Genomic DNA, 17,124 nt, shown 5'->3' with positions numbered 1-17,124 from the left:
TCTGCTTTAAATGAGAATATTATTTTGCCATCTATTCAGTATGATGCAATGAATGATTTTAAATGACCTATTGAACATATTATTAATTTCTTCATCTGTCCCATTTTAACCAGGACTGTTTCATCTCTGTGTCCCTCATAGTGCAATGTTTTTGGTGCAACTTGCTCTTTGAATTTCTTTTTTTTTTTTTGTTTAACTACAGAAAGGACAAATTTTGTATGTTTCTGTTTTAGGTGTATGGAAGTCAAAGAACGACCTCTGCAAACTTAGGAAAGTCAGAGATGTTTTCGAGCCAAGGCAAGAAGTACGACGAAGATATGAAAGCACTTTAGCTCGCTGGAGAGATGCTATGGAACGTTTCTTAGATTGGTATCCATTACCAAGCAATAAATAGGCTGTGATGTTTTGTCCGTCTGCAATATGTTGTGCTTCCCACATTATAACTTCCAGGTGACATGTAACTCAGACTGAATAATTTTACACTGCCATGAAGATGTGAATTATTTTTGATAATGCAGATTGAATAGTTTTAAAATATTATGTAAAAAACAAACTATTTTTCTACACTAATAATCATCTGGAGGTCTGGTATTTTATATTTTATGTGACACACTTTGATGAATTTTGTGGAGGTTAGTACAGTACAAACCAAATTAATGAATTTGCTGGTACTGAAAATCTTAAAGATATTATGCCAATTATGAGATTTACACAGTCCAATCAAATCATTTATGTTTTGTTTGTGTAAATAAATCATTAAATGCTGTTGGTTATCAGATAGGGAGCTTTCAAAGGAAAGGAACACTTCCTGCTGCTCTGATAGTACTGTAATGTCCACATGTTTTGTGTAGTGGTATTCTTCTTAGTACATGACTGGTTCAAAATCCCCTGGTAGGAATATACATAATCTAAAAACACAGTGAATTCTGGTCAGCAACTGTGAAAGGAAAGATGTAATCAAATGACACTGTACCCCATGTGTTCCTTCATGCAGTATCCTGGTTGTTTACCTGATAAACATGTGAGTTATAGTGTCATATATATCTTAAAGTATGAGAACGGATTTATTTTTCTTATATTTGTCCCTTTTGCATTGAGCAAAAGACTCTCGAAATCAAAATAGTATTTTAGTAAGCTTAAATAAACAGTGTGAAGTAGTATTGTGCCATACATATTTTGTGTTGAAGCCCAAAAGATGATTAAATAGTCCAAGTACCAGTGATAAACTGAAAATGATAAGTATAACTTTATTGTTTTTAGCCTGATGTTTTATATTTACAGTTCGACCTGGACCATATTTTAACTATGTCCACTTACTGAGAGCAAGAATTAGTAATGATTGTTTAATGACAATATTACCTGTTAGATTTTCATTCACTAGAAGAGTATTTTATGTATTTGTTTAACTGTGACACAATTTTTGTTACATATGTTTGTTCACTTTGGAGCATCCGTTTTTGTCATTGTTAATTTCTGCATATGTGAGTGCAAATGTGTGCTAGACAAGTTTCACAATTGTTGAATATTTTATATGCCTTGTTGAATATGCTCCATAATATTTATGGGGCTTTTGGGTGTTTTTAATTGAATCAAATTAAGATTTTTCAATCTTGCTCATTACTATGTTTATTCTGATTCACATGTGTGACTGTAAAATTTTGATGAATGATTTATTAATCACTAACAATGTTTCATTCTTTGTAGGTACAGCAATGGCTGAATTTGTTTATGTCTTGACATTAACATAATTAAGTTTCATCTTAAAATGTTTTGTTGAGGTGAAATAAAATTCAGCTGTCAGTATAACTGCAAAAACGGAAATGTGAAACATTGTAACTGACTAATGAATTTTTCAAGCAACTGGAGTTGGTTTCTTAATACCGTATTGCTCATTATTGTTGTTGTTGTTAATAAAAATAAGACAGTATTTTTCTCGTTTATACATCTTTGTTCTTTGATATTGTTATACTTGTTTACAGAATAAAAAAATATCTTCATTTGCTTTGTTTTACCATTTGTTATTGTATATTTGCTTTGTTTTATCATTTTTTATTGTAACCTGCCATTGTAAAAGCTTATTTAAGCGTTAAATTTTATATTTCATTCTTGCCTATGTCTTCATTTTGCAGGAGACAGTCTAAAAAAACCGAAAAGTGGAAACATACCAGGAGAATAGGATACTAAAATGTATTAGGACAGCACCAGCTTTCTGGAAGAAGGAAATGGGGGGAGGGGTGAAGAGAGATCCATATCTCAAAAATAACATTGTGCACTTATGTTATATTAGTTTCTACTTTTTTCTGAGAGTGGCATATCTGGCCAATCAGCACAGATTTAGCTGCAAATATGCATTAAAATATGGGATACTGCAATGAAAGCAGTCTTCCATATGTCAGGATATAACCACAGTGTCACAAATCTGTATGAACAGAAGGAGTCATCGTTTTCTTTGAGGTGCTCTAACTTGGAAATGTGTCGATAGTGTTTCTGATAGTATAAATGGCCTAAACCCCCAGAATATTGGACACACTTGTTAGCATGAGAAAAATTCTGTCTAGTCTGCCTCGAAACAACTTAATGCCACACTTGTTTTTCACCACGTGGAAATCCAGTTTGAAGTTGACGCAGAGGCATCAGTCATCAACAGTAATTAATTTGGATACTTAACACTGTCTTGGACTCTGTTATTATCAAACTTGTGCAGTTTGCTTCATTACTCAGCATTATATTTCTCCAGCATGAGTTGGTGTATGAGTTAAGACATCAGATTAGAACTTGGGAAATAAGGAGCTGAAAATGTGGCTTGGCTGAATGTTGGTATAAGATTAATGGAAAAACTGCAAAAAAATGTTGAGGAATCCTTTTGAAGTTTAAGTCCTGAGATGCTCTGCAAGATGTCAAAGAGGACATGGAAACTCACAGATCTCTGTGTGAAGCATGATGATGTAGATACATATCTCCTGGATTCTCAGTTTTTATAAGTAGGTACTCAATATACTGTGGTTCATGGTGTGGGTTCCTGTAGTCATGTCCTAGTTCATGAACCACGGGCAATGTATGAGTGGCCAAGTAAGTGGTCCCGACAGTCGGGATACCAGTTACTTTGGAATAAGGCTGAGCATCTCGGACATATTCTGAGTCGTGGTCACCTTTGTGCTCATACGGCAAAGACTACCAAATCCACCGGTTAGTGCCTCAGCCGTTAGGGGTAAAACCCAATGGGACTCGGGGCAAGTAAGGCTAGCAACCTGCTTCCCTGGTACTTTAAATATGATGCTGGCAACAATCAGAGCAAAATGACTCGGACCTTTGGAGGTGACGGAGTCCCACCTCTAACTGACAAACCAGGGACTCCAAAGATACGACTTGGCAAACAAATGGTAATGAGATGGGGAGCTATTAATATCAATGGGGGCTACTCTGGGAAGAAGGTAGAGCTGGCAGAGGCTGCAAGTAAGATGGGGCTGGACGTTTTAGCTGTTAGTGACATTCGGGTAAGGGGTGAGAAAGAAGAGGAAGTGGGAGAATACAAGGTCTACCTGTCAGGAGTCAAAGCAGGAATAGCACAATGGGGTGTAGGGCTTTACATCAGGAAAGAAATGGAACCCAGTGTAGTTGCAATAAGGTATGTAAACGAACGACTGATGTGGATAGATTTGACAGTGTCTAGCAAGAAAATTAGGATTGTGTCAGTATATTCGCATTGTGAAGGGACAGATCAAGATAATATGGATAGTTTTTATGAGGTACTCAGTGATGTAGTTGTTAGAGTAAAGGACAAGGACAGTGTTCTGCTCATGGGTGATTTTAACGCCAGGATTGGAAATCGAACAGAAGGGTATGAAAAGGTTATGGGTAAATTTGGAGAGGATATGGAGGCCAACAGGAACGGGAAACAACTCTTGGATTTCTGTGCCAGTATGGGCTTAGTAATCACAAACTCCTTTTTTAAACATAAGAACATTCACTGGTATACTTGGGAAGGCAGGGGAACCAGATCTGTCATTGACTATATAATAACAGATCAGGAATTCAGGAAGGCTGTGAGAGACACACGTGTATTCAGGGGATTCTTTGATGACACTGATCATTATTTAATCTGCAGTGAAATTGGGATTGTGAGGCCGAAAGTGCAGGAGGTCAGGTCCATTTGTAGGATGATAAGAGTGGAGAAACTTCAGGATAAGGAAATCAGGCACAAGTACATAACAGCGATCTCAGAAAGGTACCAGTTAGTTGAATGTAGTCAATTACAGTCATTGGAAAAGGAATGGACAAGGTACAGGGACACAGTACTAGAAGTGGCTAAAGAATGTCTTGGAACAGTAGTGTGTAAAAGTAGGATGAAGCAAACAGCTTGGTGGAATGATACAGTCAAGGCAGCCTGTAAAAGGAAAAAGAAGGCGTATCAAAAATGGCTACAAACCAGAACCCAGGTAGACAGAGAAAGTTATGTTGAAGAAAGAAACAAAGCCAAACAGATAATTGCAGCATCCTAGAAGAAATCGTGGGAAGACTTTGGAAACAGGTTGGAGACTATGGGTCAAGCTGCTGGAAAACCATTCTGGAGTGTAATTAGCAGTCTTCGAAAGGGAGGTAATAAGGAAATGACAAGTATTTTGGACAGGTCAGGAAAACTGCTGGTGAATCCTGTGGATGCCTTGGGCAGATGGAGGGAATATTTTGAAGAGTTGCTCAATGTAGGTGAAAATGCGATCAGTAATGTTTCAGATTTCGAGGTAGAATGGGATAGGAATGATGATGGAAATAGGATCACATTTGAGGAAGTTGAAAAAATGGTCAATAGATTGCAGTGCAATAAAGCGGCTGGGGTGGATGAAATTAAGTCGGAACTCATCAAATACAGTGGAAAGTCAGGTCTTAAATGGCTACACAGGATAATTGAAATGGCCTGGGAGTCGGGACAGGTTCCATCAGACTGGACAAAAGCAGTAATCACACCAATCTTTAAACATGGAAACAGAAAAGATTGTAACAACTATAGAGGTATCTCTTTAATCAGTGTTGTGGGTAAAATCTTCTCAGGTATTGTTGAAAGGAAAGTGCGAGTATTAGTTGGGGACCAATTGGATGAAAATCAGTGTGGGTTTAGGCCTCTTAGAGGTTGTCAGGACCAGATCTTTAGCTTACAGCAAATAATGGAGAAGTGTTATGAGTGGAACAGGGAATTGTATCTATGCTTTATAGATCTAGAAAAGGCATATGACCGGGTTCCTAGGAGGAAGTTATTGTCTGTTCTATAAGATTATGGAATAGGAGGCAAACTTTTGCAAGCAATTAAAGGTCTTTACATGGATAGTCAGGCAGCAGTTAGAGTTGACGGTAAATTGAGTTCATGGTTCAGAGTAGTTTCAGGGGTAAGACAAGGCTGCAACCTGTCTCCACTGTTGTTCATATTATTTATGGATCATATGTTGAAAACAATAGACTGGCTGGGTGAGATTAAGATATGTGAACACAAAATAAGCAGTCTTGCATATGCGGATGACTTAGTTGTGATGGCAGATTCGATTGAAAGTTTGCAAAGTAATATTTCAGAGCTAGATCGGAAATGTAAGGACTATGGTATGAAGATTAGCATCTCCAAAACGAAAGTAATGTCAGTGGGAAAGAAATATAAACGGATCGAGTGCCAAATAGGAGGAACAAAGTTAGAACAGGTGGACAGTTTCAAGTACTTAGGATGCATATTCTCACAGGATGGCAACATAGTGGTGGTGGTGGTTGTTGGGATGTTTAAGGGGGACTAAGGCAACATAGTGAAAGAACTGGAAGCGAGGTGTAGCAAAGCTAATGCAGTGAGTGCTCAGCTACGATCTACTCTCTTCTGCAAGAAGGAAGTCAGTACCAAGACTAAGTTATCTGTGCACTGTTCAATCTTTCGACCAACTTTGTTGTATGGGAGCAAAAGCTGGGTGGATTCAGGTTACCTTATCAACAAGGTTGAGGTTACGGATATGAAAGTAGCTAGGATGATTGCAGGTACTAGTAGATGGGAACAATGGCAGGAGGGTGTCCACAATGAGGAAATCAAAGAAAAACTGGGAATGAACTGTATAGATGTAGCAGTCAGGGCGAACAGGCTTAGATGGTGGGGTCATGTTACACGCATGGGAGAAGCAAGGTTACCCAAGAGACTCATGGATTCAGCAGTGGAGGGTAGGAGGAGTCGGGGCAGACAGAGGAGAAGGTACCTGGATTCGGTTAAGAATGATTTTGAAGTAATAGGTTTAACATCAGAAGAGGCACCAATGTTAGCACTGAATAGGGGATCATGGAGGAACTGTATAAGGGGGGCTATGCTCCAGACTGAACGCTGAAAGGCATAATCAGTCTTAAATGATGATGATGATGATGATGATGATGACTCAATATACTATTTTCACCTAAGAGTATGGAGACTTTTCTGCACACTGTAGAAAGTGAGTGACATTCAAATGAACATAGCAGTACCAAATTGGTTAACACATTCCAGTTTATTGTTTTAATCAGCACTGATTACTGATGTCCAGACCTGAAGGTAGTTGCAGCTCCAGCTCCCAGGTGGAAGGAGTATGAGTCTCACACACAAATCCATTACTGTTTTAAAAGGGCATTATTCCTCTATAACAAGATATTTCTTTCAACAAGCCTCACCATATCAGTGCTTACAGTACCAGTTATTATGTAATCATGTTGGTCATTCAGAACTATTACTATGTCCTACAGTGTCTCAGAAATAACCACCCATCAGGTTCAATGGTTAAATAACTGGACACTATCGCCTATCAGATGCATGTAGGACTGAATGTACCATGAGAAATTCCTCTGCAGCATGTTACCACCATGGAATGTCACAGCAGCTCTAGGAAACACATGCATTTATATATGTGTACTCTTAACCAACACTGCCCCTGGCAAGAACACTGGTGCTGTCATATGAATCTTCCCATGTCGTTGACAGACAGAGGCAGTTTATCTATGTAGCACATACTATGGGTTCTGGGCTGCCAGAGGTACTGCAGTCATACTACCCAGATTTTTGGGGAAAATTAACTGTTAGAACTATTAAATTGTAAATAATAATGCTGTTTAGGATTATGTTTGCATGATTATGTAGCATTTTTAAAATATTGGAAGCAATGGATAATTGAGATAAGATTCTGTATGAAACTTCCTGGCAGATTAAAACTGTGTGCCGGACCGAGACTCGAACTCGAAGGTCCCAAGTTCAAGTCTTGGTCTGGCACACAGTTTTAATCTGCCAGGAAGTTTCATATCAGCACACAATCTGCTGCAGAGTGAAAAATCTCATCCTGGGAAGATTGTGTATGTTTACAAGAATATATCTGCCACAATTCTACTTCATTAAATCACATTTTATGTATTAAAAATTGGTACAAGACTGACTTACATATCCTGTTCCATTGTCTGCTGTTGTTATTATAAACTTGCACCACAATACTGTTGGCAGACATTATTTGCTTTTCATTGTTAAAAAAACTAATTAAAAGTCATTTGCTGATGTGCTTTAGCACTAAACTATGTAGACTGATAAGTGAAAAATTTGAGTAACCAAAATAATCCAAAGTCTGACACTTGTTCATTTGAATAATATGCAGACACATGGCCATAAAATTTTAAAAATTAATTTCAGGAAGCGATCTCAGAGAGAAGCAGCAGAATTTTTATTGCCTGGGACAGAGAGGTTTGGTCTAATTTCTTATGAGAGTGCTGAGATATGTGACAACAGAGGTAGTGCATCCAAAATATCTGCAAGGTGTCAAAGAGGACATGGAAACACACAGATCTCTGTGTGAAGCGTGATGACTATATTGTTTAACCTAACAAGGATGACTCAAGGTTAAATGAATGGTTTCTCGTTGTATTAATTACAATTTTGCTAGGGGTAGTCCTGAGGAGACATGCTGTGAAACATTACTAAAATGTCTTCTCTGCAGATTACCTAGAACAGACGGTTCAGAACCCTACTCATCATGGAAATGTATTAGATGTAACAGCAAGCAGCAAATAGACATGACCTCTTCGACAACGTCCACATCCTCATTGGTATCAGTGACTGAGAGACAGCTGCAGCAAAAATGGTTAACCGAAACACAAAGAGCAACTGAAACAAGAAGAAAGATTTATAAGTTTAGTGAACTAGATAAAGAAGCAGTAGTTCCATATTTCAATGAGGAACTTGAAACTTTTAGCTTAGGTTGGTTGATTGGTTTGGGGCCAGGGGACCAAACAGCGAGGTCATCGGTCCTATGGGATTAGGGAAGGATGGGGAAGGAAGTCAGCCGTTCCTTTTCAAAGGAACCATCCCGGCATTTGCCTGAAGACATTTAGGAAAATCACAGAAAACCTAAATCAGGATGGCCGGCCACAGGTTTGAACCGCCCACCTTGTTAGTTTTAGCTCAGGACTGGAGCATATAAGGGAGCTATGCCTCAACTTTAAAAGAAGAGACATGTACCCAGTACAATAATTCATGGCAGAAGGGACACTCCATTGTATACAGTCATTAAAAAGGAACTTCAAAACAAATGGAGACGACTGCATGAGATGTGTGTAACGTAGTATAGGGCTGTAGTAGAAAGAGAAATCCTGAGTGAAACATGTTTGGCTGTTGAGAGCGCAATGTACGAAGCCTTTAACGACTACCCTAACAGAATATTGCTGACAGATCCTTCACGAAAATCGAACAAATTGTGGTAATCTGTAAGAGCCCTTAGTGGCACCAAAGTTAGTGTCCAGTTGCACATGGGCGAGAGAGGGACTGAAATTGATGGCAGCAAAGCAAAAACCGAAATGCTTAATTTAATTTTCAACAAAGTTCCACTGAATTTGCGGCTGCCACTCTTCCAACTATTACCTACCGTAGATTCATTGGACAAAAAACTGTGCCCAGTTCTTGGAAAAAACCACAGGTCACACCACTCTACAAGACCGGTAGCAGAAGTTATCAACAAAACTACCATACAATATGCTTGACACCCATATGTTGCAGACTCTCAGAACATATTGTGATCTCGAACTTAAAGATGTATCTCGAACAGAGTTACGTCCCCCATTCCAACTAGCATGGATTTCAAAAACATTCATCACTGAAACGCAACTCGTACATTTCTCAGATGACCCACTGAAAGCGATGGATCAAGGCTGTCACGTAGAAGCAGTAGATCTCGATTTCCAAGAAACATTTGACTTAGTACCATATCTACGCTTGTTATCAAAGGTACTATCATGTGGGGTATCAAGTGAAATTTATGACTGGATTGAGGACTTTTTGGTGGGGAGGATGCAGCATATTATCTTGTATGGAGAGTCATCGTCAGATGTAGAAGTAACTCCAGGTGCATCCCAGGGAAGTGTGGTGGGACCAGTGCTGTTCATGTTGTACATTAGTGACCTCGTGCCATGCGGTTCTGGGTGCTACAGTCTGTAACTGAGCGACCGCTACGGTCACAGGTTTGAATCCTGCCACAGGCATGGATGTGTGTGATGTCCTTAGGTTAGTTAGGTTTAATTAGTTCTAAGTTCTAGGCGACTGATGACCTCAGAAGTTAAGTCGCATAGTGCTCAGAGCCATTTGAACCAATGACCTCGTGGACAACATTAACAGTAACCTCAGATTTTCTGCAGACAATGCAGTTATCTGTAATGAAATGCTGTCTGAAAGAAGCTGCGTAAACATTCAGTCAGATCTTGATAAGATTTCAAAGTGGTGCAAAGATTTGTAACTTGCTTTAAATGTTTAGAAGTATAAAACTGGGTGCTTTGGAAAACAAAAAAATCGCAGTATTCTGTGACTATAATATGAATATGAGTCACACTTGGAATCGGTCAACTCATGCAAATACCTGGATGTAATAGTTGGTAGGGATATAAAATGGAACTCAGTCGTAGATAAAGCAGATTGCAGACAGTGGTTCATTGATAGAATGCTAGGTAGATGCAATCAGTGTACAAAGGAGACTGCATGCAAAACATTTGTGCGATCCATCCTGGAATATTACTCAAGTATGTGGAACCCGTACCAAATAGGAGTAACGGGGGATATTGAAAGTATAAAGAGAAGGGCAGCATGAACTGTCATATGTTTGTTCGACCTGTGGTAGTGTGTCACGGAGACACTGAAAGAACTAAACTGGCAGACACTTGAAGATGGACCCAAACTATTTCATGAAAACTTATTTAGAAACTTTCTACACTCATGCTCATAAATTAAGAATAATTGCAGACTGCTGTGCCAAACAATGTGGCACTACACCCAACTGGCGCTAACAGCATAGACACATAGGGAACACACACGACACAGATCTTTAAGTCCACGGTATTGGTTATAAATTGAGAAAACCGTAGCACATGTGCTACAAAACGCCACTGTTTCCTGCGCATGTACCCCGACATCAATATAGGATATGATCACCATGCACACATACACAAGCCAAACAACAGGTTGGCATACTCTGGATCAGGTGGTCGAGCAGCTGCGGGGGTACAGCCTCCCATTCTTGCACCAGTGCCTATCAAAGCTCCAGAAGTGTCCTAGGGGTGTGAAGACGTGCAGGGATACGTCGACCGAGAGCATCCCAGATGTGCTCGATGGGGTTTAGGTCTGGGGAACAGGCAGGCCACTCCATTCGATTGATATCTTCTGTTTCGAGGTACTCCTCCACAGTGGCAGCTCGGTGGGGCCGTGCGTTATTGTCCATCAGGAGGAAGGTGGGACCCACTGCACCCCTGAAAAGGCAGACATACTGGTGCAAAATGACGTTCCTCTGTCAAAGACATACAGGGATGTCAGTTTGTGGGACGGTGCTCCATCCCTGTTGCAATTGGTCAGTCAATACAGGGACGGCTAATGTAGTTTGTGGATAACGCTGCAATTGTCCCATATGTGCTCGACTGGAGACAGCTCTGGTGATCGAGCGGGCCAAGGCAACATGTCGACACTCTGTACGGGTAACAACAGCGCTATGTGGGCGAGCGTTATCCTGTTGGAAAACATCCTCTGCAAGGCTGTTCATGACTGGCAGCACACCAGGGCGAATCACTGGACTGAATTACAGGTTTGCAGTCAGGTACGTGGGATAACCACGAGCATGTTCCCTTGTAATACTAAATCGCACCCCAGACCGTAATTCCAGGTATAGGTCCAGCTTGTCTAGCACGCAGGCAGATTGGTTGCAGGTCCTCAACTGGCCTCCTAACACGGCCATCACGGGCACCGAGACAGAACCAGCTTTCTGAGAAAACACAACGGAGCTTCACCCTGCCCTCCAATGTGCTCTCGCTTAACACCACTGAAGTCGCAAATATCGGTGGTCTGGGTTCAGTGGAATACTCGCTACAGGGCGCCTGTCTCGTAGCTGCCCTTGAAGTAACCGATTTGTAAGAGTTGGTTGTGTCAAGTGATACAAACTGCTGTTCAGATTGCTGCCGCAGATGGAGTACGATGCCCCTGAGCCGTACACAGAACACGGTGGCCTTCCCTCTCGCTAGTGCCGGAACCCGATTTTCTCACGACGGTAAATTCCTGACACCGCTGCCGGCAATCATATGTAGTGACTACATTCTTGCGAAGTGTTTTTGCAGTATCCCTATTGTACGATCCCGTTGAAAGTCAGTGAGGTGTTGATAATGAAGTCTTTGTCGCCTTAAATGAATTCTCGCCACGTCCAATCTCAAAGGTAACTAACGCTCACCACCGTTACATCGTGTATTTATAGCAAACCCGATTTGCATCCTCGTAATGACGTTGCTAGCACCACTCTTACGCGCCTGCTGCGAAATTTTTTCATACGTCGCACAACTCCGTCTTGGTGTTGCGACTTTTTTCCGTCAGTTTATATTTAAAATTTAATCATCAAAGTGTGCACTATTAAAAGAAGTTGCATTTAAATAATGAAGTATTTTTTTTCGCGTCAGTGATGCAAAAAGCCAAGATCATACAAAATGTCAATTTCAATTTTTACCACTTTCAGTAACATAACTGCCCCTCCCGTAGTAGTGCTAGAAGGCAATTTGACATATTTTTGCATTTCGCCGATATAAGCTACTTATCATATAGGGGAAAGTTATACTGGATCGATTGTCGGAAATGGAAATAACGCTTCAACTAACGACCTTAAAGCACACCACTGCTACTGCTGTATTACACGAAGCTGATGCTATTGAACTGCACTCTCATTAACGCCCTGTAAGTATGTCTCAAATTGTCCACGATAGCCTACGAACATTTAGCTAGTCATTTGCGCCATATTTCGAGCTTCAGAGTGACGGTAGTAGAGTGTGCCTACAGACAATTATTTTGTTCTGTGCTGGTGAGCTTCGGATATCGTAAGAGGCGGTCTTTGCTAGGAGCGAAACCGACTGCCAGATCCCCCAAGGCTCTCTTCTCTTATTTTCAGAGACCGTTCGTCCATGAAAATTGGACACTGGACTCGCATTCGGGAGGACGACGGTTCAATCCCGCGTCCGGCCATCCTGATTTAGGTTTTTCCTAAATCGCTTCAGGCAAATGCCGGGATGGTTCCTTTGCAAGGGCACGGCCGATTTCCTTCCCCATCCTTCCCTCACCCGAGCTTGCGCTCCGTCTCTAATGACCTCGTTGGTGAGCTTCGGATATCGTAAGAGGCGGTCTTTGCTGGGAGCCAAACCGACTGCCAGATCCCCCAAGGCTGTCTTCTCTTATTTTCAGAGACCGTTCGTCCATGAAAATTGGACACTGGACTCGCATTCGGGAGGACGACGGTTCAATCCCGCGTCCGGCCATCCTGATTTAGGTTTTCCCTAAATCGCTTCAGGCAAATGCCGGGATGGTTCCTTTCAAAGGGCACAGCCGACTTCCTTCCCCGTCCTTCCCTAATCCGATGAGACTGATGACCTCGCTGTCTGGTCTCCTTCCCCAAAACAACCCAACCCAACCCCATGAAAATTGGATGTAGAGAGAGGTTAGAAACTGCCGAAAAGCTTCTTAAGGGTGTTGCAGGGTAGGTTAAGCTGGGAAATAATTATTAAGAAAAATATTCGATACGTAGCCCCGTTCCCCATTTAATTAGCAGTCAGCCCGTTGTGCGGCAAATCCAAGTGGCCCGCCAGGGTGACAATTATCGAACTACACTCATGCTCGTAAATTAAGGATAATAGCAGAATGTGGTGCCACACAACGTGGCACTATACAAAACTGGCGCTAATAGCACAGGCACATAGGGAACACACACGACACAGATCTGTAAGTCCACAGTATTGGTGATTAGTTGAGAAAACCGTCCCGAAACACATGTGCTACAAAATGCCACTGTTTCCTGCGCATGTACCCCCACATCAGTATGGGATATGATCACCATGCACACGTACACAGGCCACACAACGGGTTGGCATACTCTGGATCATGTGGTCGAGCAGCTGCTGGGGTACAGCCTCCTATTCTTGCACCAGTGCCTATCAAAGCTCCAGAAGTGTCCTAGGGGTGTGAAGACGTGCAGCGATACGTCGACCGAGAGCATCCCAGACGTGCTCGATGGGGTTTAGGTCTGGAGAACAGGCAGGCCACTCCATTCGCCTGATATCTTCTGTTTCAAGGAACTCCTCCACGATGGCAGCTCTGTGGGGCCGTGCGTTATCGTCCATCAGCAGGAAGGTGGTACCCACTGCACCCCTGAAAAGGCGGACATACTGGTGCAAAATGACGTCCTGATACATCTAACCTGTTCCTCTCTCAAAGACATACAGGGGTGTACGTATACCAATCATAATCCCACCCCACACCATCAAACCACGACCTCCATACAGGTTAATGGTTCACGCCAGATGAAAAACTGGCGAGAATCTCTCTTGACCATCCCTGGGCTCGTCTGTGAAGATAACTTGGGACCGCTGTTCCAGTGACCATGTACTGTATTCTCGACACCAGGCTTTACGGGCTCTCCTGTGACCAGGGGTCAGTGGAATGCACCTTGGAGGTCTCCGGACGAATAAATCATGTCTGCTCAATCGTCTGTAGACTGTGTGTCAGGAGACAACAGTTCCAATGAATTTTAAAATTTTCCCGGCGAATTGACTGTTCAAACAAATTTCGGGCTTGTAGCCGGTCGTCGTTCAATACTTCGCTCAATATTTCAACTGGGCACCTGCCAGTCATCTTCAGGTGAGCCGTCGCAGACTGCCGAAAACGTCCTCCGTTCCGCAATATATAGCGTACTGTAACTATTCTGCGCATGCGTCGAAAACTTGATAGTTGAACCACAATGCCCGCCGGCAGCGCCCTCGCTGGAGGAATAGCGGAACTCAGTCGCCCTCTGCGTTGCTGTTTGCCACGGCGGTCGACGCAATCTGTCGTCTTAGATTTGAGCAAATCGTGGAGCTGATGGGATTCCATGCACTGTCCAGCTGGTAGCTGCTGTCACGGTTTAACAGATTTTCCGCCAGTCGTATTTCTACGGATTCTTTAATAATGGAGTCCCAGAAAGACGTTGCTGTGGACAAAGTCATTGTTTTCGCGTACTCCATTGAATGTCCGGTAGAAATACAATGTTCAGCAACAGCGGACTTGCTTGGCTCCAAAAGGCGGGTGTAACGTTGATGTTCAGTGCAGCGTTCTTTCACGGTGGGTGTGGTTTGACCTATGTAAGCCATACCACATTGGCACGGTATCTTGCAAATTCCGCCCTTTCGTAGTAACAGATTGTCCTTAACTGATCCCACAAGGTCCTCAATCTTCGATGGTGGGCGGAAAACCACTTTTACCTGAAATTTTCGGAGGATTCTTGCTATTTTAAACGAAGTGTTGCCAACGAAAGGAAGAAAAGCTAAAGATTGTTCCGGCATGTTCTTCTCTTTATTCACTTCCTGCTTCTTAGTTTTAACTGTTAGTGCCCTGTTAATCTGCCGGATGGAATACCCATTTTCGCTGAATACTGTCTTTAGATGGGCGAGTTCTTGAGGTAAGCTATCTAGATCTGAGACAGTATGAGCTCTATGAACAAGTGTTTTAAGCAAACTCATGGTTTGCGATGGGTGATGGCAACTCGACACTTGCAGGTACAAATCAGTATGAGTTGGTTTCCGGTAAACTGAATGCCCTAGAGAACCCTCATTCTTCCTTCGAACCAGGACATCCAAGAAAGGCAAACAACCATCTTTCTCTATTTCCATGGTGAACAGGATGTTGCTATGAATGGAGTTGAGGTGATGTAGAAACTCCATTCATTTATCTTCTCCATGAGGCCACACTATGAAAGTGTCATCCACATACCGCCAAAAAACCGTTGGCTTCAGGGCAGCTGATTCAAACGCTCTCTCTTCAAAATCCTCCATAAAAAGGTTGGCCACCAAAGGAGACAGGGGACTACCCATGGCGACACCGTCAGTCTGTTCAAAATATTCTTGATTAAACATAAAATAAGTTGAGGAAGGAGCGTGCCTGAACAAAGCAGTGATATCAACAGGAAACATGTTACCATTCAGTGTCAAAGAATCTGCAAGAGGAACTTTTGTAAGAAGTGAGACAACATCAAAACTTACTAGAAGGTCGACACTGCTAAGACGAAGAGCCCCCAGTCGATTGATAAAATCAGCTGAGTTTCGTATGTGATGTGAGCACTTGCCTACGAAAGGTCTCAGTAAGGAAGCGAGATGTTTAGCTAAATCATATGTAGGAGCTCCAATGTTGCTCTCTATTGGACCTGTCTGTATTAAGCAAGGGACTCAATTTTGCACCTACACCTACAGCACCGCCATTAATAAGTATTTTGAGTGGTGTTGAAGAAGCTGTACGACGTCTTCCTTTGGATGCTGCAGACGAAATAAGAAGGGAAACTTGCCGTGCTCTGTTGAAGGCTCCTACTCAATGCAGTAATTTAACCTCTGCAGAAAGGGCTGCATTACGAAATCTGAGAGAGGACCCTGACGTAGTGGTATTGAAAGCTGACAAAGGTAATGCAACTGTTTTGTTACCTCGTGGTGTGTATAAAGATAAGACGTATGGTCTGCTAAGTGACTCTACCTATAGGATGATTGATTACGATCCTACAGGAATTGTGCAACGAAAAACTTCAGCACTATTAAATTCCTCCTCCTTGCCGCAAGAGACCATCAAGAGGTTAAGACCACATGGTTGTGTACCTCCAAGATTGTTTGGCCTTCCAAAGATTCATAAAGAGGGTCTTCCTCTGCGTCCAATAGTGAGCAACATTGGAGCTCCTACATATGATGTAGCTAAACATCTCGCTTTCTTAGTGAGACCTTTCGTAGGCAAGTGCTCACATCACATACGAAACTCAGCTAATTTTATCAATCGACTGGGGGCTCTTCGTCTTAGCAGTGTAGACCTCCTAGTAAGTTTTGATGTTGTCTCACTTTTTACAAAAGTTCCTCTTGCAGATTCTTTGACACTGATTGGTAACATGTTTCCTGTTGATATCACTGCTTTGTTCAGGCACGCTCTTTCCTCAACATATTTTATGTTTAATCAAGAATATTTTGAACAGACTGACGGTGTCGCCATGGGTAGTCTCCTGTCTCCTTTGGTGGCCAACCTTTTTATGGAGGATTTTGAAGAGAGAGCACTTGAATCAGCTGCCCTGAAGCCAACGGTTTTTTGGCGGTGTATGGATGACACTTTCTGTGGTGTCACCGCCAGACACCACACTTGCTAGGTGGTAGCCTTTAAATCGGCCGCGGTCCGTTAGTATACGTCGGACCCGCGTGTCGCCACTATCAGTGATTGCAGACCGAGCGCCGCCACACGGCAGGTCTAGAGAGACTTCCTAGCACTCGCCCCAGTTGTACAACCGACTTTGCTAGCGATGGTTCACTGACAAAATACGCTCTCATTTGCCGAGACGATAGTTAGCATAACTTTCAGCTACGTCATTTGCTACGACCTAGCAAGGCGCCATTACCAGCTACTATTGATACTGAATCATGTACCGTCAAGAGCGACGTTCACCATTAATGGATTAAAGTTAAGCATTCCACCAGCTACGTCCGTTTTTCCTAATTTCTAATTTCCTTGTCCTGTTCCAGACCTCACGCCAGCCTGCGTAAGCTAAAACGCGCGCCTTTCGGCTTCCTCTAGTAACACGGTGTTGGATCTCCTGCCAACCCACA

General features: G+C 42.3%; 1 protein-coding gene across 2 annotated transcripts in view; it reads left to right on the top strand.

Moving 5' to 3' along the window:
- Positions 1 to 1,995, top strand: part of LOC126481310 (putative glycerol kinase 5) — a 380,514-nt gene extending 378,519 nt beyond the window's left edge. For both annotated transcript variants that reach the window (XM_050104967.1, XM_050104966.1), the window contains one exon: positions 234 to 1,995. In XM_050104967.1, the coding sequence (XP_049960924.1) occupies positions 234 to 394 (161 nt within the window). In that variant the 3' untranslated portion in view covers positions 395 to 1,995. The remainder of the gene's footprint in view (positions 1 to 233) is intronic.
- The last annotated feature ends 15,129 nt before the right edge of the window (positions 1,996 to 17,124 follow it).

This window comes from Schistocerca serialis, chromosome 5, assembly GCF_023864345.2.
Source record: "Schistocerca serialis cubense isolate TAMUIC-IGC-003099 chromosome 5, iqSchSeri2.2, whole genome shotgun sequence".
NCBI classification, from domain to species: Eukaryota; Metazoa; Arthropoda; class Insecta; order Orthoptera; family Acrididae; genus Schistocerca; species Schistocerca serialis.
Note: the sequence above shows the minus strand (reverse complement) of the source record. Positions and strands in the feature narration are given on the sequence as shown.